This window comes from Thamnophis sirtalis, unplaced genomic scaffold (assembly GCF_051295495.1).
Source record: "Thamnophis sirtalis isolate CommonGarterSnake01/CBP01778 unplaced genomic scaffold, rThaSir2_p1.2 scaffold_5, whole genome shotgun sequence".
Lineage (NCBI taxonomy): Eukaryota > Metazoa > Chordata > Lepidosauria > Squamata > Natricidae > Thamnophis > Thamnophis sirtalis.
Genome location: NW_028261385.1, coordinates 30,278,198 through 30,302,974, shown reverse-complemented (window position 1 = coordinate 30,302,974; position 24,777 = coordinate 30,278,198). Strand labels below are relative to the sequence as shown.

The following is a 24,777-nucleotide window of genomic DNA, read 5'->3' as shown; positions in this document are numbered from 1 at the left end:
TTTGTGCTGATAAATAAATAAAGGGAGACTAGTATAGATCTATTTCAAGCTATTTAGCTCTCATCAGCTAGCCATACCCTTACTGGGATTTGAACCTATGGCTAGCTGATGAGAGCTAAATAGCTTGAAATAGATCTATACTAGTCTCCCTTTATTTATTTATCAGCACAAATAAAAAAAAACACAAATATAACAAAGGCAACAGTAAAAATATTGGGTTTCTGTCGTGATGGACTCTTGTGACGAGCCGAAGGACAGATGATGGAAGCAGTTAGCTTCCTCCCATAATTGGGGCTTACCAGGGGTTGTAAAAATCTAATATATATATATATATATATATATATATATATATATATATATATATATATATATATATATATATATATATATATATATATATATATATATATATATATATATATATATATATATATATATATATATTATATATAATATATAATATATTCTATATTATGGAGATGTTTCTTCAGAAATAAATGCTAGAATTCAAAAAGCAACAATTGCCTGGAGCTCACTCAAGAAACTCTGGGCTAGGAAAGACATTTGCCTGAAAACCAAAGTCCGTATATACAAGGCTGCTATCATACCAACGTTATTATACGGTTGTGAAACCTGGCCAATAAAAATTGCTCATCAACACAAACTGGACTTATTTCAAAACCGTTGCTTGCGTAGACTTACGAAAATCAAGTACTCTGAAAGAATATCCAATGCTGAAATCCGCCGAAGATGTGATATCAATGAAAATGTATCTGCCATTATAGAACTTAGACGCTGGCGCTGGCTAGGCCATACATTGAGAATGCCAGAAAATCGAATCCCAAAAATTTCCCTGCTTGCAGAGCCTGGTCCGACCTGGAAATGGCCAAAAGGAGGTGTTCGTCTAACCACTCTGTGTCACTTCAAACGGAAAGCCGAAGATATAGTCATGCGCCCATTCAATCTTAGCCGAAAATCATATAATAGCGACTGGCTGCACCACCTGACAACCCTAGCCCAGGACCGAAAACAGTGGCGCCAAATTTCCATGGAAGTCGCCTATACCCACAATGGGTGAAGAGGCGTCAAGTACAAGTATTTTTCTATATTCAAGATTGCAACATATCATAATTTAGAGTTACAAACGTGTATCATAATTTCAGTGGGGCTGTTGTTGGTTTCTGGTTATAATTATTGGTCTCTACAAACTTTTACTTTTACACTGATTGTGTAATGTGTTTTCGAGATATTTACCATATTTTTGTGAACACATTGGGGCTTTTTTTAAATAAACATGCACAAATTTTACTATTAAAATATTTCTTGGCCAGCAAATAATAATCTTAAAATAAAAAAATCAATCATATTTGTTACATAATGGGGTCACATATCTGACTCAACTATCATTTCTCTTCCCCCCACCACCCTATTTTTAAGGATATTCATAGTTCACATTACTTACTTAGTCAAAATGGGGTGATCTGAATTATGTTTCAATGAACATCCACCACTATTTAAATGTAACATATGGTTTACCAGGCATTGTGACTAAATTTTGAGTTGTTAGAAAACAAGAGCATCTCATGAACAAGGAATGTATTATGTCAGCATTAAGGCTATCCAATTGAAACTCTGTATCGGGTGATGTATATAAAGATTTGCTCTACACATGCTGTATAAATGTTTCCTTTATTATAATACACATACTACTTTTTTTATAAAAGAAAAGGTATAATATCTTTGTTGTTCTTTTTTATGAAAAAGATGCTGTGTGCAAATGCAAAATGTAATTATCCAAAAAGTAATTTTCTAAGGAACCTATGTGAAGTTTAAAGATATTAAAACTGCTATCTATTTTGTACATTTTATAGCAGCATTTTGTAGATTTTTTTAATATCAACATGCAGAGATTGTGTTTGTTTTCTGTAATGTGTTTTTGTCTTTTTCTCTTACAGTTGGTACCAAAAGCTCCAAAATACAGCTTTGTGACTTCAAGTCTGGATCTTGTTCTCACATTCTGCAGGGTATTTCTTACTCTGAAACATAAATGTTAGACAATAACTACTTTGAGTATACCACACTGTGTAAAGAACTGCACTGAACAATATTTTCTTTGTAAGTAATAGGACAGATGTGTTTAGTGCCAGTTGTCAAAGAAACACAGTGAGAAGAGCTTTCTTTCTTAACATTTTTCTAATCTTCTTGGCCTGAAGATATATTATTGATAATTATAAAAAATGCTTATGTCTACTTAAGGTGGACTCCTTGAGTTTTATATCATTGAGATGTAGTTTTCTAAACAAGTTGAGAAACTGCCTTGGTAATATTTGTCCAAGTACTTTAGATTACACCTGGTTAATTTAAATTATATTTTTAAATTGTAAACGAATTCAGTTAAGCCATGAAAACATCTACCTTCTGGTATCAGCTCAGAATCTGTGATATGAAAAGTGACAGCTTAATAGTTGGTAAGAATTCAGACTTAATACATTATGAAATAAATTTAGAATCCTGAGCTATATAATTTACCTATATTGTTTCAGGATGTAAGTAAAGAATTCCATTTTGGATGTAAATCTTATAACATTGAAAATTGTTGTGTCTTCATCCTGTAATGGCATAGTTCCTTCTAATTTCTTATAACGATACCCTTTAATTCTGCTGTACTTATACGTATTATCACAAATTCTACTTTTCCTCCATTACCAGAATTACATCTGAATTTATGTTGATACATAAAGTAACATGATGTTTCACTCTGCATATTCTGTTGTTCTCAATAGTGCCTTCAGAAAACTAGTTATTCTTATAAACTGAGTGACACTTGATGCTGGATCTCTATAAGAATTAGTGTTTATATAATTCGTTTATACATGTTAATTTAAAATTGAAGTTATTTCTATTATTTGCATGAGCCTTGCAATTTACAAAGTTTTCATTTTGTTACAAAAATGCAAATTTAGGTTATTATTATTTTTTAAAATATACAGTAGTATTAAAGTCTGTACAAAAATTTGCAATATAATTAATGTAACAGGAGAATAATAGAAAACAAACCAGTCTTAAACCAAAAATATTATTATGCTTTTGTATTTTTAGGTCACACTCAAGAAATTCTAGCAGTATCTTGGTCACCACGTTATGAATTTATTTTAGCAACTGGAAGGTAAAAAAACCCAATAAAATAAAGCAATGTATATTAAACTCAGTCAGTGTTCTAAAAAACTATTCTAAATTTCTTTTACAATGGCATCCATACAAAGTGCAATGACGTAAAAATTACATCTTGCACAAATTACAAAGTGACATAATTGTGCAACTGCCCTGATTACATACTCCCTTAAATTACCTGAGCCATGGCACTTAGGTAATTATCACTTCATGCCACCATGTCCCCTACCTCTGACCTTAGATGCCCAGGTTGGCAGCATTTCCTTAATTGACTTTTTTTTAAAAAAAATTAAATTTAAAAGCAGAGAAATACTTTTAAACCATGAATATAAGTCTTGGTATTGAAATGTAAAATTAGGGTTAAGTTTTAAGATTTACTATATTATTACTGAATGAATATTTTAATAGTCTCTGTTCTTTTTAAACTTAACTTTTTTGATACCTACATCAGCAATATTCATTAAATAATGACAAATTTATGATCAATGGTATTTTTATTCATTTATTCATTTACTTAATTTGATAATGTCCCATTAGAGTACTTCTAGGAAAAGAAATAAAAGAAATAAGTTGCTGCTTTCCAAAATTCATCACATTTTGTATCCTGTACAGTTCCTGAGCATTTTTTAAAAATTCATTTTTTTAATCCCTTCAATAAATCTCATTTTCTGTTCATGTTTTTCGAGTCATAGTTCTTTCAAAACTTTTAACACTGTTATTTTGCATAATAAAAAGTTATATAGTTCCTAGTTTAATAGCAGTTAGATTTATATACCGCTTCATAGGGCTTTCAGCCCTCTCTAAGCGGTTTACAGAGTCAGCATATTGCCCCCAACAACAATCCGGGTCCTCATTTTACCCACCTCGGAAGGATGGAAGGCTGAGTCAACCTTGAGCCGGTGAGATTTGAACAGCCGAACTGCAGAACTGCAGTCAGCTGAAGTAGCCTGCAGTGCTGCATTTAACCACTGTGCCACCTCGGCTCTTTTTAATATGTCTGTATCTTTCTTCATATTCTTATTATATCTAAATTCCCTTTCTAGATAATTTCAAAATTATTCATTGTACTTGTTCTACAGCTTCATTACAGCATGCTGCATCCATCTTATCAAGACATTTATCTTATCAAAAGGTTTGGTAGAGAAATATCTGCTCCGTTCTTCTTCTTTTTTACTCTTTAGTTCCCTCTAGTGCCTAATCTTCAAGGTCCCCTTATTATAAAAATTGTAAATAATGACCATTTTTCCATGATAAAATTTATTCTAATGAAATCCGATTCCAAATCTATCTAGACCCTTAATCTGTTAACTATCCAAAATTCATATTCTAAGCACCCTTTTGCTGCATAATCCGAAATGTATATTCAAAGCAGGCTCTGACCATTTCTGGAGAACCAGTAGCGGAAATTTTGAGTAGTTCAGAGAACTGGTAAATACCACTTCTGACTGGCCCCGCCCTCATCTATTCTCTGCCTCCCAAGTCGCAGCTGATCAGGAGGGAATGGGGATTTTGCAGTAATCTTCCCCTGGAGTGGGGAGGGAATGGAGATTTTACTGTATCCTTCCCCTGCCAGGCCCATCAAACCACACCACACCCACCAAGCCACGGCCACAGAACTGGTAGTAACAAAATTTGAATCACACCACTGATTCAAAGGCTTTAAAATCAAATTTACATCATATTTCTCTAAAGAAATGAGGACTCAAGTAATGAATACAAAACTTTGCCAAATAGGTTCTCTCTCCAGTACTCTAAAAAAATATATCCAAAAAATGATTAAGAAATTGATCAAGATTCATATCCATCAAATGTGGTTTTATGAATGTGAGCTTGATGGAATCACAGCTCCTAGCCAATCATCTCATAAGCTGACTGCAAAACAGCAGCTTTTATGATCTACTCATGAAGACTGGCTGTCCAGAGTCAAGTGGATAATCTCAACGATCTCTCCTCCCTCCAGAGTGATTTTAACAGTCTGGCTCCAGCATCTAGCCACAATTCTTGCAAATGTCCTTCAGCTACACATGGCATTCACAGGAAGTCCCCACATTCTTTTCTAATCACTTTTGGAAATTGCTTGTTAACTGTTTTTCAACTATTAGGAATTTTTGGATCCTCAAGGTTTAGAGCACCAGTGACTTTTCTAGCAAATAAATAGCTACAAACAAAAGAGTTTTAGTATTAATTATGGGAATGCTATGGGAAAATACTTTTATTTTGAGTTCTTTAAAAAATACAGAACAGAGAGGATTTTAAAGGTTGGACACTAGGAGGAATTAAAAGTATCTAATCATAGTTAAAGGCAAATAACACTGAAATTTGACTTAAGGTAGAATGTAGCAAAATATCCTAACATTGGAAATATTGAAGGATATTTTTGAATAATGGACCAAGAAGTTAATTTTAAGAGTGTCTGCTTCTATAGATTGACTTTCTTTAAAAGATGTTATGTAAGTGGAACAAGACAAAATTGAAACAGATTTGAAAATGGAATTAATAAAAAGCTCTAAGAATAATATAGAAAAAGATGGTTCATTGAACATAACAAAAGAAACCGACTTATGTCTTAATAATAACTTTAAAATAAATAACAAACTAGATAATCTTATATTGGATTCATAAAAGAGGCTGGTTAAAGCTTTGAAAAATGCTGTAAGGGACAAAAAAACCCAAAGAGAAATGTATTTTAGGACATTATTCGAAGAAACTAAAGTTAAAGATGAAGGAAGGAATGCAAAGTTGATTTATTTGATCAAGCTTAAAGTAGATCTGTTATCTCTGATAAGCCTTAATGGACTTTGCTGCCTAGGACTAAACAACAAGGTTTAAGGATTCATTTGTAGATGAGAGATGAAATATAAGCAAAGATCATTTCTATTTTAAGACATAAGTTTCTGAAATTATCTATTATTTGTGATGAAGGGAAAGTCATTTATTTATATATTTCTTTTATTATTTTTCTTTTCAATAGTTTCTATAGTTTTTTTCTTTATCTTCTACTTTTACTTTTTATACTTTTTATAGTTTATATTCTTTATCATTGTAGTTATAGTTTTTAATAAAATTACTATTTTAAAAAAGCACACTTAGGAATATGTTAAAAGTCCTAAAGTAAACCAGAACCTTCCTCATACCTAATTTGATGGTTTTGGTAGGTACTAAGATTTTTGAAAAACCTTTAAGAAGACAAGTCTCATCTTTCACAATAACTAATTTTTGCTAACTTTCCTAAGAGTTTAAAATACACAAAGTCTTTGAACTTTTGCTAACTTTTCTAAGAGTTTAAAGTACACAAAGTTTTTTATGATTGGGATTGGAATTTCAGTTGTATATCATTGTGGTCATAAGCAAAGGCACCCACATAACCAGACACAATTCTTCAACCATTTTATATTGGTTGTTAAGCAAATTGTGATTGTAAGACTGACTAATTGGTGGTCATTAAGAAAATCTATTTTCCCAACAAAAAGCACTAGAAACTAGCAAACAAAAATCACATTTGCAGTCATGTGACTGGGATTGGTTATAATGGAAGCTGGTTGCCAAATTATTGAAATATGGTCGTGACTGCAGGTGGGAGTTAACTTGTTAAAGATTATCTGAGTCAGCAGTGGTTTTGAGGAGAAAGTTTTCAAGTTTGTTTTCAGAATATTTTGGGGATAATTAGAACGTGGTTCCAAAAGAAACTGTCAGAGGTCATTTTCTGCATTTATAAAAGAACATGTAAATATGTTTAAGTTGAGAGAAAAATAATTAAAAATAAAATAATAATTATGAAACTATTGAAAGTTCATTTGTATTGCTCATACATCACCTCAGAGTTTTGTTTTTCTTTTAGTGCTGACAGTAGAGTGAAATTGTGGGATGTAAGGAGAGCCTCTGCCTGTCTGCTCACTCTTGATCAGCATAATGGGGAGAAGTCAAAAGCAGCTTCTGAAGCAAGTAATATATTTCATACATCAATATTATAGTTTTATTCTGATATAAATTCATATTAAACCATGCTATTATATAGCCCAGGATAGATTACAGTGTCAGTACTAAATGCTATATGAAAGGTTTCATGACCTTTTTTAAAAAAAACATTAGCTTTTGTCTTATCCATGGTTAGCATATGACACCAATATATTCTATAGTCCCCCAAGAGACTACAACTCTTGACCAAAAAAAAAAGTTTTCTTCTTAGTTGTTTTAAATCCGTAATTATTATTCCTAGTAATTTAGAATGATTCAGACAATAATTAAATATGATTTCAATGTGTTGAAATGGATGCTCTGTTGAAATCTCCCACACTGAAACTTTAGAATTTTAAAGGGATTAACTAACTGGTTTAAGACCAGGTATCTATTTGTTAACTACAAAAATAATCCAGGATTATAGGAATCCTGATGACCTTCATATCTTTCCTAGGATGCAGGTCGCTTTCCCGACTCTTAACTCATTAATTTTAATTGGGGAGTAGTATGGAAATGTCTTTCTGCTTGACACCCCATCCCCCCTTCTATGGTGTGGCATGCTAGTAAATACGCCAGAAGAATATATAAATGACTCTGTGAAATTAAGGTGGTATAACATCACCTTACTGCAGAAAAAATATTCAAGCATAATGGTGCTGTTAATGAGCAAAGGAACAATAAGCTGTCATTAAATTTGCTGTACAGAAGCATTGCATTGGGCAGGGAGCTAAACCAAATGATCTCCAAAATGCCTCCCAGCCCCGGCATTCCATGACTCCACACGTTGCAACTACGCAAGTGAGGAGATTGATGGAAATATCAATGACCAATGTCACAAGAGATCTAGAAATGACCCTCCCTTAAGCTCCATAGAACATTATCAGTCTGTTCCCAGGAGAAGGCTGGTAGTCTGAAGAAACTCCTATATAATAGGCAGAATATAATAAAGTAGTTGGCTTGAAGCTTACAACTGTGGATCTGCTTGCTGGCACCTAACACCAGCCATTACTCCATTTTTACTCCAAGTGCACACAAGTTGAACTTCTTTTAGGTACAGATCTGGCTAAAGAATAGCCATTAAAAGTGATATTAGAAGAAGAAAAATAAGATGATATCTTGACAGTAAAAATTTGGACAGCCACATTCCATAATAAAACAAATGAAGTGAAATAAATTGCTCAATCATATATTTCATCTAGTATTACTTTTTTTTTACTTGATCCTTCTCCCTTTTTCTTTCAAAAATAAAAATAAAATGACATTGGTATCTTGATGTAGATATTATTCTAATAATGCTACCAGTACATCCTTAAATACAGTACTTACCGTTTCCATAATAAATGCAACAGAATATTTTTATATATTTTTTAAAATTTCAAAGCACAATATTTTTATGAGATAATAATAATGTTTGCAATACCAAGCTATATATATTCGGTAGAGAATTTCAAATTGTGCATCTTTTCCTTATAGTAAATACTGCCCATAATGGAAGAGTCAATGGCTTATGTTTTACCAGCGATGGGCTTTACCTTTTAACAATTGGTACAGATGATCGTATGAGACTCTGGAATAGTTCAACTGGAGAGAACACACTGGTAAGACATATGTGGTTAGAAATGTGGAATTGTTTACATCTCCAGTCTTTTAAAACAATCTGGGTGATTTGTCTCCATCAAGACAGGAGGATAAACAGGAAAATTAAGATGTGTTGGTTATGTTCATTGCCTTGAATTATTTGTAAAAATTATAAAGATGAGATATAAATAAATAAAAACTTGGAAAAATAAGAATTAGAACTATTGATTGATTATGACTACAGAAAAGGCAGCTCAGGTTTTGGATTAAAATTATATGCCACTGACATCTAATGTGTGCACAGTTTGTTTAGAAATCCTGTTTATGGAAGTTCTATTATCAAGGTAATATTTTTGCTGCTTTCTTCCTTTCTTTCAGAATATCTCAGTTCATAAATTGTGAGAGTGTGTGAGAAGATGGATATTTCTTACATAATGGATATAAATGTATCTTTTAATGCTAGAGAATTGGAAGCTTACATTGAGAATAGAAAAAGTGTAATTATGTGAATTTGAGGAAGAGAACACTAGGGAAATAATGGAACGGAAACATAATGAGATTTTTAAAAGTACCCAGCATAATTAGACCTCTTTCTTGTAATTAACGGGCTTCATCATATTGAATGTTGGCCATAAAATTTTAATTAAAAAACTATTAACTTACTAGCCTGCACTTAAGTCTTATAAACTCTGCCTTTCCAGCCTCTTTGATATTTATAAGAGAGCTTGCTTTACAGTAGGAATCTGTAATTTGAATGGCCTATGATCGTAGCGTTTATTTAGAAAAAAAGAAATAAACATATAATATCATGCATTAGTTAACACAACCAGTTTATGGAAGCAGTTTGCAAAAGTATATTAAGAAGTAATGTCTGAACAGGTTTTGGGGTGGAATATGGACACTCGGGGATATATTCTGACTATACTCTCTATCTTGAATCTTATTTGGAGGATTGGTGTTCAGCCAATATGTATGAGGCAAATACTATAGAGTATTACATATTGGAGAAGAGGAAAAGGCTATAATAGAGAATATATCAACTGTTGGATACACCATAGTCAAACTATTCTTAAGGCTATTTCTTAGCTATGTTGTTTCTTAATAATACAAAGTATGGTAGGGACACGGTGGCTCAGTGTCTTAAGATACTGAGCTTGTCAATCAGAAGGTCAGCAATTTGGTGGTTCGAATCCCTAGCACCACCTAACGGGGTGAGCTCCTATTACTTGTCCCAGCTTCTGCCAACCTAGCAGTTCGAAAGCATGTAAAAATGCAAGTAGAAAAATAGGAACCACCTTTGGTAGGAAGGTAAGTGTTCTTTGGACAGTGCTGGCTCTTCAGCTTTGAAACGGAGATGAGCACCGCCCCCTAGAGCCAGAAAATGACTAGCACGCATGTAGACATCTTCCTTTAAACAGAGTATTTCTAATCCAGAAGCATATATGCCTTGAAAGCTAAATATATAAATTCATAGACTATGAGGGCTGGAAAGTAAGTTGGAGCTCTTATAGCCCAATCCCTTCCATATTGTAGTTGGACATTCACCAGTTTCCACAATGAAGAGACTCACCTTTTCATATAATCTATTGAGTAACATTATTAGAACTATTTTCCTTAATTCAAATAAACGTCTTGATTTCATTGCACAGTTTCTTTTCCTATCTTCTGGAAGAACTCTGAACAATTCTGCCCCATCTTCTACATGACAGTCCTTCAGACTCTGGAAGACAGCTATCATGTCTCCCACAGACTTTTTATCTCCATGCTAAGCATTTTATCCTCCAATCGTTTGTAACTATATCTCTTCATGTTCCTCATCTTAGTTGTTTTCCTCCAATTTCTCAATGTCTTTCCTTAAATATGATGAGAACTGGATATAGTATTTTAGGTACAGTTGGCTAATATAGAATAGAAAGGAACTGTTTGCTTTTGATCTTGATACTACTCTTGATACGATACAGCCTAGAAACCATCATTTGCTTTTTTTTGCAGCTACCTCACACCATGAATTCATTTTCATCTTGTGAAGCACCAAACAGCTCAAATCTCTTTTTCATGTGTTGTTATCCAGTACATCCCCTCTTATATTTTATTCTTTTCCTACCCAAACATAAAATTTGAGTTACACAGTGTTTGCCACATTTAGTCAGCTACACTAGTCACTTTATTGAAAAAGGATATTGTGATGATTTGATATGGTTTACTTTCGATAAACCCATGTTGGCTTCTGCCAGGTTTCACCCATTTTTTGAAATCCAGCTGGTAGGATAGTAGCTTTCCAGTTCTTTTTCTTTCTCCTTTTTGAGAGCAGGAACAACATTTGACCCTCCTGAAATACTATACTGATTTCTGAAATAGGACAGAAAATAACTTCAAGATGACATCAACAAGCTCTAAGAAATAATAGATCTGATCCTTGAGATTTAAACTTGTTCATGGTAGTTGGTCTTTACTTGCATTAGGTTATCACACACTCCTCTTGCCCATTGTTCTGCTTCAGTGCACTTAATTATGTTTCCCCTCAGGGTAGAAGGATATGAGAAGTTCTGCCTTCCCTTACTTGTTCTGCCTAACAAGTTATCATCCTGAATCATTCCTAAGCAGCAAGTGCACCTATTGTCTTTTTCTTTTCTTATTAGTAAAAAGCCATGCATAAGAACATTCAAACTTGTTCCTTCTAACTTTCTGCAGATATTATCAACTTCCAAATATGCCTACTTGATGATCTTATTTATCTTACATTTCTGATATACTGTGTGTCCCTTTTAGCAGTTAGTTCAATCAAGGGCTACTATAATTCCACAGTGATTCCCCATATTGTAGTTGTATATAGCTAACTTCCAGCATTCTTTTTTGAGAAACTCTCCTGTATTTCTTTCTATAAGATCCTACATAGTATATGTATAAAGTTTTTGACTTGTTTGTTTAATTGGGTTCTCTTTATGGTACAGTGTCTAATTTTAAGACATTTGGAGAATATATCATATTTTAGGTATTTGTGCAGAAATATTGAAAATCCAAAAGATTTCACCAACTTTTAAGCACCACTACAGATTTACATTTGTATTAATCCAATCTTAAAATCATAAGGCACCAGTCCGATATTCTTTAGAACATGAGATGATGGATTTTGTAAAATAAGATATTCAAAATTTGTTTTAAACTTTGATATGATGTTTCAAAATTTGTTTCAAAGTGGGAGTAAATTCTCGGTGTTTTTAGTAACACTCTTTAATTGTTTGTACTCAATGAGTTGTAAGCTTAAGTTCCACCAAAATATTTTCTAATATAAGCCAGGGATTTTAGTTTTGACTAAGTTGTTTTTTTAGGGTACACAGTTTTGGGGAGGAGGGCTAAGGGCTGAATTTGATTTTCCAATAAACGTTTGCTGGCCACACTTCATGAAATGAACAGGTCCTGGATATGGACTAACTTTACATTTTAACTTTGAATTAGTTAAATACAGTAAGGTTTCATCATATATTTCATTCAGTAACACTCAATCTAATTAATTTTGGAAAAGCTTATGGATCACTGTCCAAGGCTATTGAAAATCACAGGTAGCCTTGGGTCATCTGGTTGGGCAACTCTGTTTTGTAATCACAAAAAGTGTAGTTGAATAAGCCTCTATATTTAAAAGGCAGTATTCTTTTGATGCAATATATGTTAATGTCTAGAATAATAGTTGTTTTATCCATAGCAATTAATGTGATACTGCGTATCACTGTGTAAATGATATTTGGAGATAAGCTTCTGTTTTGCAATTTAGTAAAACTTTTTCCCATTGCCACACCTTAGACACTGCCAGAAAGTTGTTTTTCAGTCACAAAATGAGAGAGTTAAAAAGATACCTTCAGCCAGTTGTTGGATAATTGTCTCAGTCACAACAATATGGCAATTATACTTGTCATAACTTGCCATATTGTCTATTACATGTATAGTCAGTACAAGTATTCAGTTAACTTTGGTGTCCTAATGAAACCAAAGTCCAGTTGCTTTTTTGAAAAAGCACCTTTGGGACAAGAAAAATGTGACTAAAATAAACTTTTGTCAAAGTGGGCAGAAAGTGCAACTATTGCCTTTTCAAGGTAGTTATCCTACTGATTATCCCCTTTTGAAACCTTCCCTAAGAGTCACTACCCAGTAGAAGAGTGCTGACAAGATTACCTACATCTATCTAAGGCAAGTTTTAATTGACATGAACCTTTGAAATTCAGAGTCAACAGTCACTGCAAGAGCAATCAGCATAGAACACAGAAAGATCAAAGCCTAGATAAAATGTAATACTCCTTTATCCTCCCAGTTCACTATGTTCTGAACTTTTTTCTATTAATTCTCAGCTGGCAGATAGAATACAGGGAGCCCTTGACTTACAGCTGTTCGTTTAACAATGATCTGGAATGATGATGGCTTTGGAATGCATGCTTCCAACTAGTCTAAATATCACACCACCCTGCAATTACATTACCATGATCTGAGTGCTTGGCATCCTGTTTCTCCTTACAACCAGTTGCCAAGAGCCCTGAAATTGTATGACTGCCATTTGCAAAACATTCCCTAGAAACCCAGCTACAAAGCTGCTGCAGCTACAAGCTGCTACCACTTGCCAGGAGATTTCCTCTCATTTCTAGGGACTCACTGAAAAGAACTGCTTACTGACGGACAAGAATTCAGCTCTGTTCCTGAAAGGAATAACTTTCCATGCATGGAGGAGAGCTGAGCTCCTTTGGCAGGGTGCGGAAACAAAGATTTCAGCTCTTGTTCTTACACCCAAGCAAAACAGTTGCCTTCCATGCATGGAGGAGAGCTGAACTTCTTCAGCAGAGTGTAGAAATCGAAATGAAATCCTGAAAATTTCAACTGCATTTCTGCACTCAGTTGAAGGAGTTCCTTTCCATATCCAATGGGGAGATGGCAGGTAGTTTGGCAGGTAGTTCTTTCAGTTAGCCCCCAGAGATGAGAGGGAGCAGAAATGCAAGCAGAGAAGCAGCAAGGTGAGAAAAGGAGTGTATGATGCCTCAGGTGGGTAGGGGAGGATCTGGGAACACCGATACATGCTGTGCATGAGTGATTCTTCACTTATGGGCTGTATTAGGATTTTCAGCTACTTAGTGGAGCCTCCCACTGTTTCCCCCACTCTCCTGAGGCACCCCATGCTTCCTGGGTGGGACTTCTTCCACAAAATTGCTTAACAACCACAGAATCAGGATTGCAGTCATTGAGAGAAGCAGTCACATTAATTACTGCTTTGCTTAGTGACCAAGATTCTGGTCCCAGCTGTGGTTGTAAGTAAAACACTACCTATAAGGAGAAAACATTTCTGCTATTAAAGTAGCAACAGAATGGTAGATGTGCAACAGAATGGATTTCCCAATTTTCCAGATATTTTGAATAATACTTTCCATCAGTCCTAAAATAGTTGATAAGTAGTCAGAAATTGTGTCAATTGTAATCAACAATAGTTAGGTGATTTACACTGGGCATCAATATCCTGTAGTGGAATAGGACAAGATAAAATAATGCCCTATATCAGTGATGGTTAACCTTTTGCCATCTCATGCCAAAAGCAGGGGAAGTGCAGAGGTGTCGTGCGTGGGCATGCCCACATCCATAATTCTACGCGCGTGACCACCACCACCACCTCCATGGCCCAACGCACAAGCTGGAAGTCTGTTCCCAAACTTCTGGTTTGCATGTGAGGTTGTTTTTTGCATGCATGCTGGAGCTAACAGGGCAACGCCTCACGTGCCCTAACAAATGGCTCCATGTACCACAGGTTCGCCATGCAGGCCCTAAACCATTCTTAGCCCAATACGAAGTAGACCCTATGCCTTCATAATGTCCCACCCACTAAGATAATTTCACTGAACACTCCTGGCAAAATGGCAACATTTTAATTTTTAGAAAACTCTCAACATCCACCCTTAACATTTCCCCCCAACCCCCAAAAAACAACTCTTTCAAATAGCTTCAAATCACTGGTTGGAACAAATTTCATCTTATTTTTCCCTTTTTCAGTGTTCTAAGGGATAGGAGACAAAAATTCAAATCCCCTTCCTTAGCCTACCAACTCAGTGAAAAACAACTTGACAGTGTTAAGAAAATTAGTACCTTGAGGCATTTTAGGTTTAGAGGAGTTTGCCTCACAAAGGCCTTCCTAAAACCAAGCAAACTGCACATAAAGCACGTAAACACACACAGTCAGTACATGCTGAAAAACTTTGATCCCTTTCTGACTACACTGCCACATTACCAGATGACTTCCTGAAGGTTAGGAGGCTGAATTGAACCTCTGTTCTATCAAATGCCCCCTTATCATGAGACATTCGATAATAGTTTTTCAGTATTTTTCAGCATAACATTCACTTGTACTCAGGAGGAAAATAGTATTGGGACAATAGGATGAGGGATAATTTTCTACTGTCAGACTTACTTTTGCACAAGCTTGCATACAAAGTTGATATTGTAATGGATATCATATTTAAACTAATAAAGCCATGATAGTCACTTTTTATTTTACTCTTCCGTCATTCTGCTAAATATATAGACTAAAGCAGTCTTTATTTAAATTTAATAGTTCAGGATATTTGCTTACCAAGGCACTCTTTATCAGTTCATTAATCTTTTCATTCCCCTCCAGTTTCACATTCTTAAAATATTTGTGTTGTACATAAAAGAGAACTAGTTGCAGAATTATCTCTTCTGTGTGCCTTAGCCACACTTTTTAGTGAGATGGTAAATTATTAAGCTTTAGTAAACTCTCCTGACTAATGCTGTTCTTTTCTTAGCTACTACTTGTAGAAAGAGCAGTTGCATTTTAACCTTCCTTTGTATTGCCAAAGTGTTCTAAGTTGATGTGCATTATAAGAACCCCCCCCCCAATTTGTTTAATGAAAATATGCATTTCATTTTAAATTGTCTCTAAAAACTTCAACTACATAAAAAGATTTATAAACTGGTGAATAGTTCTTATGCATGAAAACTACCTTCAAGGCTCCACAAGGAAAAACATTTATTTCTTCATGCCAACTTCCACTTAGCTTTTTGGTTAAGACTCTGCATGTTAGTTCAGTCTTGGAAAGGCTACTTGTTATAAACTGAGTAGTGCACTCCTTTTGTTTTATTCACTCATGGACATTTCTGGGTTTACTAACAGTTGTAATGTAAATATATATTTTTTTGTCAATTGATGAGAAAGTATTTTTAATTTTAAAAAGTGTAATTACAAATAATGTAGACAAAGAAGTAATTGTTCTTCACTTTTCATTTTGAACATTGCATCCATTTTTAGCTCTGACACTTTCAGAAGCTAAAAAAAAAGTTGATGAGGGTGATCATAATAAAGTTGGATAAGTCTTATGAAGAGAGCTTGAAATAATTGAGAGTGTTTAGCTTTGGAAAGAAAAGATTGCAGTAGGTATATAAAAACACACTTAAGTTTTAGGAGGGGTGCCTGATAGAAGAAGATGAAAACCTGTCCTGTTCTCTGCCATCCCAGTATATCAAATAAGCATAATGTTCTTAAGAAACAAGACAACCAATTTCAGTTGATGTTAAGAAAAAAAAAATCTAAAAGATTTATTCCAAATCTGTATATATGTCTAAATTAAAACGGATCCAGATAATCAGCTTCATCCAAGAAAACCTGAGATTTTGATGTCACCACACCAATAAGACTTTATTCAAAAAGATTTGATTTGAGACTGGTCAGAAATGTACACTGATGATAGTTAATGACTCTTGTTTAAAGAAAAGTCTTATTGTTACCTTCTTAAAGGAGCTGAAATATGTTCCTCTGACAAAGAAAGATTTCTAATATGGATTTAGACAAATGTTCTCTCGTATACCAAGATGAGGGTTTATCCAATGAAGTTATCAACCTCTAAGCTACTTACTTACATCATTGGAATTGGAAATAAATTTCTTTTGTCAATCCTTCCCACTGGTATTATCCAATGTTGAGTTTAGATCTAAGCAGATCTGAATTGCTTTATCAAGAAACAAAATACCCTGCAAACATATCCTTACAAAATGTCAAAAGGTTCCTCACTATAGGGGTTTACATATAATAGATAACATAACCCAACACTTAAACATTTCTGATTTGCTTTTCCCACATTAGTACATCTGCTGTTGGTTCCAAAAGTTAACATTCAGAACTTCCAAATAAACATATATAGAATGCACCCTCAAAATAATTAATGTTTATATTTTGAGCATATCAGTATCTACTTAGTAGAAAGCGCTATTGACTTAAGTGGGAATTTTCAGGTAACCATATATATGATCACAGCCTTATATGTGCTTTGTGCCATTTAAATGTATACAGTTATAACAAAGTTAAATAGGCACCAAAGATTTTGATTAAACCACATGTAATTATGTAATAATATTATCAGCAGATTTAAATATTAAACATCATCATGCCAAACATGCTTAACATCATTATCATAGCTTCATCCTACATATTATGAATAAGTAAGTTACACCATAAAGGACATTCTAGTCATGCCAATATTCATAACACCTCATATATATTTATTCAAACACATATTTTATTGCATTCTATTTGCAGAGAAAAAGAATTCCTGAATGTCATAGATGGGGTAATAAGAGGAAATAATATTCTTAAAAATATAAATTGTAATGCAACTGTAATGAATTGCTATTTTAAAAAGGAAGCCACATGCTGCTTACAATACTATAATTTTTTATCAGATGTAATCTGCAATATTTGAAATTTTAGGACAATCCTACTGCAAATGATGTAATAATCCTCCAAACATAATGACATTAATGCAAGATTTTATGCTGGGTGATAAGCCTTAAAACCTGGAGAACCATTGGTATCCAGGTTCCTATAGATTCAAAATTGGGCTTGCTGAATGTTACTGAGAATCATCATGCATAAGAGATGTTACATCAGTATTAGAGAATACTAGTGTATCTTTAGTTTACAAGATCTGGTGAATTAATAAATGGTAACATATATGTTGCATTAGTCCAAGAATAATTATCAGAGAAAATTGTGAAATGGTCCCTGCCACAAAAAAGAGGGGAGGGAGAAACCCCCACCCCCAAAACATACAATTATCTATTTGATTCTTCTTTCTGTTCTGAGTATCACTCTTACCAATTGTAGCCTTTAGTTACCCAAAGGCTACCGCTAAATTTTAAAGAGTTATTAAGTATTTATGAGTTCTTCAAGTTTAAAATTGAATAAATGTTGTTGTGGAGTAGGAAAGGACTATATTCTTTCCAGCAGTATACATTCAATAGGAAATAACCTTTTAAAATTTAACAAACAAAAAATTAATTTTAAGAAAACCAAATTTAACAGAACACTTGCTTTGTGAAATTGGGAGGGCTAAATTTTTTATCTTATATCTTTACAGGTAAATTATGGGAAGGTGAGCAATGAAAGTAAAAAAGGACTCAGATTTACTGTATCACATGGCTGCAGTTCTGAATTTGCATTTGTGCCCTGCGATAGCACTGTTGCTGTTTACACAATTTATTCAGGAGACCTAATAACTACGCTTAGGGGACATTATAGTTCGGTTGACTGCTGTGTCTTTCAACCTAATTTTCAGGTAAGTGAAGCCATCTGGAGAATTTTAGGTTATTTAAGCATGACACCAAACAGGTTTTACTTAAAACACTCAGCTATATTGAGTACATAGTCCCTATAAAGATTATATGCAATTCAAGTGTTCTTCAGTTTAAGAAGGCAAAGCTTTCAGCTTTTCACTTTGAGGTTGAATGTGAGTCTCTCCATGTGTTTCTCTAGCATTTAAAGTAAGAGAATGACTATTTCTATGCATGGGATTTCAGTTGTTTAATAGACAAATGATGATGTATTTGTATTTTTTGTATTTATTGAGTATTTGTATGCCGCCCTTTTCCCTGAGGGGACTCAGGGCGGCTCACAACAATCAGGGGAAGGGAGTGCAAGACAAGACTTAAAAAGAAAAAGAATCGTGAATAAAAGAAAATTATCCATAAAACACAACATTCACTCAACATTCGGGCGGGGTGAGAGTAATCCTATCCCCAGGCCTGACGGGATAGCCAGATCTTGAGGGCTGTGCGGAAGGCCTGGACTGTGGCGAGGGTACGGATCTCCACGGGGAGGTTGTTCCATAATGTCGGAGCTGCAACTGAGAAGGCTCTCCTCCGCGTAGTCGCCAGTCGGCACTGACTGGCGGATGGAATACGGAGGAGGCCTACTCTGTGCGATCTGATGGGACACAGGGAGGTAATTGGCAGAAGGCGGTCTCTCAAATAGTCAGATCCACTACCATGGAGCGCTTTATAGGTGGTAAGTAAGACCTTGAAGTGCACCCGACGATCAACAGGTAGCCAGCGCAGCTCACGGAGGATTGGTGTTATATGGGCGAACCGTGGTGCGCCCATGATCACTCGCGCGGCCGCGTTCTGAACTAGCTGAAGTCGCCGGATGCTCTTCAAGGGCAGCCCCATGTAGAGCACATTGCAGTATTCCAGCCTAGAGATCACAAGGGCTCGAGTGACTGTTGTGAGAGCCTCCCGGTTCAGGTAGGGCCGCAACTGGCGCACCAGGCGAACCTGGGCAAATGCCCCCCTGGTCACAGCCGACAAGTGATGGTCAAAACTCAGCTGTGGATCCAGGAGGACTCCCAAGTTGCGGACCCTGTCTGAGGGGTATAAATTTTGCCCCCCCAGCCTGATTGGTGGCACGTTGACCAAATTTTTGGGAGGAAAACACAACAGCCACTCGGTCTTTTCCGGGTTGAGTACCAGTTTGTTAGCTCTCATCCAGTCTTTAACAGCCTCAAGGCCCCGGTTCATCACGTCCACTGCTTCATTGAGTTGGCACGGGGCGGACAGATACAACTGCGTATCGTATTTCTTTAAGATTATCCCTTCCCATTAGCAGCATGTCTCATTTGTGCAAAAATAAATTCTGCTATGTATTTAAGAGGTTATAATAGGGAATTCAACTGGTATATATATTGGGGAATTCAACTGAGAGCGGCATGGTAACCTAGTGGTGCCTCCCACTCAGAAGATTGAGCGTTCAATCCTAGGTAGTTGCATGTGTTTTTCTCCTAGGGTGCAAAGAAAAAAATACTTGCTGCAAACTCCGCGTGGCATCAGGAAGGGCATCCGGCCAGCAAACTCTCAGCTTCATCTAATCACCCAAACTCTACCCTAAATTAAGGGATTACAGGATTTTTATGATTTTAAACGAAATATATTGAAGGACCAGGTTCTTTGGGACCTTTGAAGTTGCAAAACAAAACAAGTATGCTTGAGATCCCATCAAGTGCTCCTAGTCAGATCGACTAATACTGAACTAGATGATCTAACAACTGATCTGATTTAAAGCAGCTTCCTGTCTTTACAGCAGTCTACCATGTCAGCATTACAATAATGCTAGTACACAAATTAAGGTGAGGTTCTCAGTTAGGCAAATATATAATTAAAAACTATAAGCTTTGGTCTTATAGCCATTTGGTCTAGACAATTGAACTTTTGAATATATTTTAAATAATCCTAATGATACTTGATTTATTGTAATAAGTGCATTATGAAAGTTAATATCATTCATGAAATCTTTACAAATGTTAAATTGCATTACAATTGAGATGACATTAATTCTGTAAGTCATTGGAGATCAATATCTCAAGCTTACTTATTATTCATGTGGATTAGAAAATGTTGGTAGAAGCAGGATTTCTAAAAAATGTGTATAAAATGCAAACTGTATATAATGCAGTTTTTGGCCACACATTTTAAACATTTTGGAAATTGAAAGGCTGGGACACTTTTCATGAATTTACATTTCCCTAATTGAAATTTTAGTTTATGCAATGTTTCAGGTTTTTTCAAGATCTGCATAATATATTTTTATATTATTATATGAAAAGTGGGATAAAGATGCTAATTTAGAAATAAATGTGATTTGTCATAGAATGCCTTTTTGGAAGTGTCTTATCCCAACACTTTTACAGCCAAGAACAGTTCTTAACAAAACATCTATGAAAACTGTTGCAGCAATTATTTTGCAATGGTAGAGGCATAGCCAAAGGAGTGGACAGATAAAGAGACAACATAGGCCACAGCTGGATAGAAAGCAAGGCAAAGGGCTCAGAGGAGACACTCCTAAGTAAAGGAGATAATGGGTGGTGGGAGGAATTCTAATTTAAATTCTTTGTAATATTGATGATGACTCCTGCATGGTTTATCCTTCAAGACCAACATCTATGGAGCATGAGAAATAATATTCTGAACTTGTTTTGTGGACATAGCTTGAAAGGTCTGTCCCATTGGTCGTTAAAAAGTAATTTCTTTAAATGGAATAACCACTTTTCCCTAGCTTAGGTCTTTCAGTAATGGATTGTACATTTTATAATTCTAGAAGTGATTGAAGTTGTAATCCAATATAACCAGGGGGGCTCTGCTACTTCAAGACAGAAATGAATAAATGGCCATGTTTATTTTAATTTATTTTAATTCATTATAAATATATTTCAAATTTATTAGCTTTAGGTATAACCTTTTCACCAACAAATACCACAAGATAGCTAATAATAATATTTAAAAAACAATTATCAGAGTTTAAAAATTGATATTTTTTAAAGGATATAACTGATTACCCAACCCAGCATTCAAGCCACTTTATACTCTGATAGCAATAGCAATAGCACTTAGACTTATATACCACTTCACAGTGCTTTACAGCCCTCTCTAAGCGTTTTACAGAGTCAGCATATTGCCCTCAACTATCTGGGTCCTCATTTTATCGATCTCAGAAGGATGGAGGGCTGAGTCAATCTTGAGCCTGGTGAGATTTGAACTACCAAATTATAGGCAGCTGGCAGTCAGCAGAAGTAGCCTGCAGCAGGATAACAGAGAAATTAGCGTGCTTTCCTTAGCCAAGTGTTTCAAAGCCTGGAAGAAGATATCAAAAGGTATTTGCTCATATTTCTATTAAACAGTGGTGAGATAAGAGAAGGATGCCTGCCAAATTGTTTGGCAATACATGTTACAATTTTTAGATAGCCTATTCTTAGCTTACACTGGCCTTTATATAGTCTCTGGATCAAACCAACCCTCTTCCTTCTTTTTTGCTTTGTACAGTTGTAACTTAGGAAAACACAAAATCTGCTTATTATGAAGGAAGTCTTGTTGAGCTTATTGGAGCTTATTTCTGAATAATATTTCCCTGTCAGCCCAATTGAAATGGCTAACGTAGCATGCTGAGGTGCCCAGATGCAAGGATAGTGTATTTCCTTATCCAGCATTGCTTAACATTATTTTGTTTGTTTCTTAATGACAGGAACTTTATAGCAGTGGCAGAGATGGCAATATTCTTGCCTGGGTGCCCTATTTGAGGGAACCAGAACCTGATGATACTCATTCTGAAAAGGTAAACAACTTTTAACCTTAGCAACGTTGGAACTGGAGAATTTATAGATAAGGACATGAAAGGAAGAAATGCTTGTCTGTTTTTTTAGTAAGCAACACGGACTTGTCACTAATAGTATGATAGCTAATTATAGTTCCTTATGGCAAGTTGCTGTCTCATCTTGTACTGATTTGAGATGTGATTGGATTGATTCTATAGGTTCATTGTATTTGTACTAAGGCAAGGGAGACAGACTCAATATTTAGAAATGTGTGTCCTTTACATTCCAGACAAGGGCATGGCTTCTATTTCTTATCCTTTCAGTATGTGAAAAAGTTAAGGTATGGGATAAAACACATGCAGAATGAAAAATATTGGCTGAAGCATGACTTGTTTGTAGCTTCTTAGCTGCTATTCTTAAAGAAAGAAATTTAAAGCAAACAAGAAGGATTTTACTTTCAGCTAATTCACATGAGTAGCAGTCTTGGTCATAAGCCTGCCTTTACCTATATATAATTATTTCCATTGAGCTGTACAATAATATAGCAGAATTATTTCCAGTGATGGTAGTCATGGGGATTTATAGAGATAGAATCCATTCACAAGCTAATTTTCTATAATTGTAATCACTTTTTTCCTTTATTTTTTAGTTGCCTTCTAAGCAGTGCTTAAATTCTGCATATGAAGATGCATGGAGCAGCAGTGATAGTGAGGCTGGATGAATTCTTAAATGACTGTTAACATAAAGATGATAAATAATCACACCAATTTATTTTAACAAAGGATATTGACTATCAAGGCCAGATACAGCTGTGGCTTTCAGGTTCTTAACATAAGATTTCATGAATGCTTTCCTTTTTTCTCTTTCGTCATTGGCAAATTTTATCCAACCAACATGTTTTCATTTACAGTGAAGTAAGAATGAATTTATTTGTATGTATTTGCTCTCTTCTGTAAAAATACAATGGACCTGCTCATATTTTGTTCTTCAGTAGACCTCAGTTACATTGTTATCCATTCATGTGACAAAATCTTTGTCTTAGGATTTCTTATACAGAGTTACACTTTGTGTAGGTGTAATATTTTCATGGTTGGAAAAATAGGATATGAATAAAAGCCAATAATCTTTATTTATCTTTATAACCTTTAAAACTAATAATCTCAATTGTCAAATTAAGAATGACAAAAATATGTACATAAGAAGCTTATAAAAATGTAACTATTTGCCTCTCTATTAAGGGCAATCCAATAAATCCATTTGATCTCCAGTTCATATGAAAGTGTCTTAGATAGAAAAGATTCTAAGAGGACCTCAATCTCTTAATCTAGTCAGATACTGTTGAAAAGATGGATAAAACTGCTTTTTTGCATTGTACTTGACATCATACATTGAAGAGTTGCTGACATATAATAAAGTTGTTACCACTAGTTTGGTTTTCAGATGCATTGATATGCAAGATGTAGCTTTAGAGATGCTATTGAATGACAGCTTCCAAGACAGTAAATGACAGTAAATTCAAGTAAATGAGGGCAGATACGATATTGTTGCCATTACAGAAACTTAGTAGGATGAAACCCACAAATGGAACATACAGCTAGAAGGATTTAAATTATTTAAAAGAAATAGACCAAATAAAAGAGGAGGTGGAGTTGCACTATATATAAGAAATAACTACATCTCTTCAGAAATAGAGCACAACAATGATGAGAACTATCTTGAATGCATTTGGGTCAATATTAAAGGTTGTGGGGAAACGACATTGCCATAGGTCTATACTACAGGCCATCCAACCAAGCAGAGGAAGTAGATGAACTTTTTGCTAGTCCGCTAACTAAGGTATGTAGGAAGCACACCACAATAGTAATGGGGGATTTTAACTACCCTGACATTAACTGGGAAACAAATTCTGCACCAAGTGGAAGATCCAACAGGTTCCTAACGAACGTAGCAGACAACTTTGTTTCCCAAAAAGTAGAGAAGGGAACAAGGGGATTGGCCATATTAGACTTAATTCTCATTAACAGAGATGAAATGATAAAACGTGTTGAAGCCATAGGAACCCTGGGGGCAAGTGACCATGCAATATTGGAATTCAACATTATGCAAACACAAGTAGTAGAACAAAGTCAAACCGGAGTCTTGGATTTTAAGAGAGCTCATTTCAATAAACTTAGAGAGAGTTGGGGAGAATTCTATGGATGAGAATCCTCAAGGGGAAAACAACTCAAGAAGCTTGGGAAATTTTGAAAAATGAGATTACAAAAGCTCAGTACAATACCAATGAAGAAGAAAAATAACAGCTCCCAAAAGAAACCAGCATGGCTGCATAAAGAACTCTCTGACAAATTGAAAGACAAAAAAGTTATGTATAAAAAGTGGAAAGGGGGGGGGGGACATAACTAAGGCAGAATATCAGCAAAAAGCCTGAGCCTGTAAAGATGAAATGAGGAAAGCTAAGGCTCACAATGAAGAAAGGCTTGCCACAAAAGTAAAAAAAAACAAAAAAGCTTCTTCCAACATGTTAAAAACAAGAAAAAGGTTAAGGAAACAATTAGTCCATTGCTGGGAGAAAGTGGCAAGAAGGTGACAAGCAACAGGGAGAAAGCAGAACTATTTAACTCATGTTTTGCATCTGTCTTTACACAAAGGAATAAAACAGTCCAACCTATCAAAAACA

At 34.9% G+C, this 24,777-nt stretch overlaps 1 protein-coding gene across 2 annotated transcripts in view; it reads left to right on the top strand.

The window, feature by feature from the left end:
• Window positions 1-23,527, top strand: part of ERCC8 (ERCC excision repair 8, CSA ubiquitin ligase complex subunit) — a 41,155-nt gene extending 17,628 nt beyond the window's left edge. For both annotated transcript variants that reach the window (XM_014055588.2, XM_014055591.2), the window contains exons 6-12: window positions 1,956-2,024; window positions 3,100-3,166; window positions 7,010-7,113; window positions 8,602-8,726; window positions 18,102-18,299; window positions 22,031-22,120; window positions 22,750-23,527. In XM_014055588.2, coding sequence (XP_013911063.2) covers window positions 1,956-2,024; window positions 3,100-3,166; window positions 7,010-7,113; window positions 8,602-8,726; window positions 18,102-18,299; window positions 22,031-22,120; window positions 22,750-22,821 — 725 coding nt within the window. In that variant the 3' untranslated portion in view covers window positions 22,822-23,527. The remainder of the gene's footprint in view (window positions 1-1,955; window positions 2,025-3,099; window positions 3,167-7,009; window positions 7,114-8,601; window positions 8,727-18,101; window positions 18,300-22,030; window positions 22,121-22,749) is intronic.
• Window positions 23,528-24,777: the final 1,250 nt, after the last annotated feature.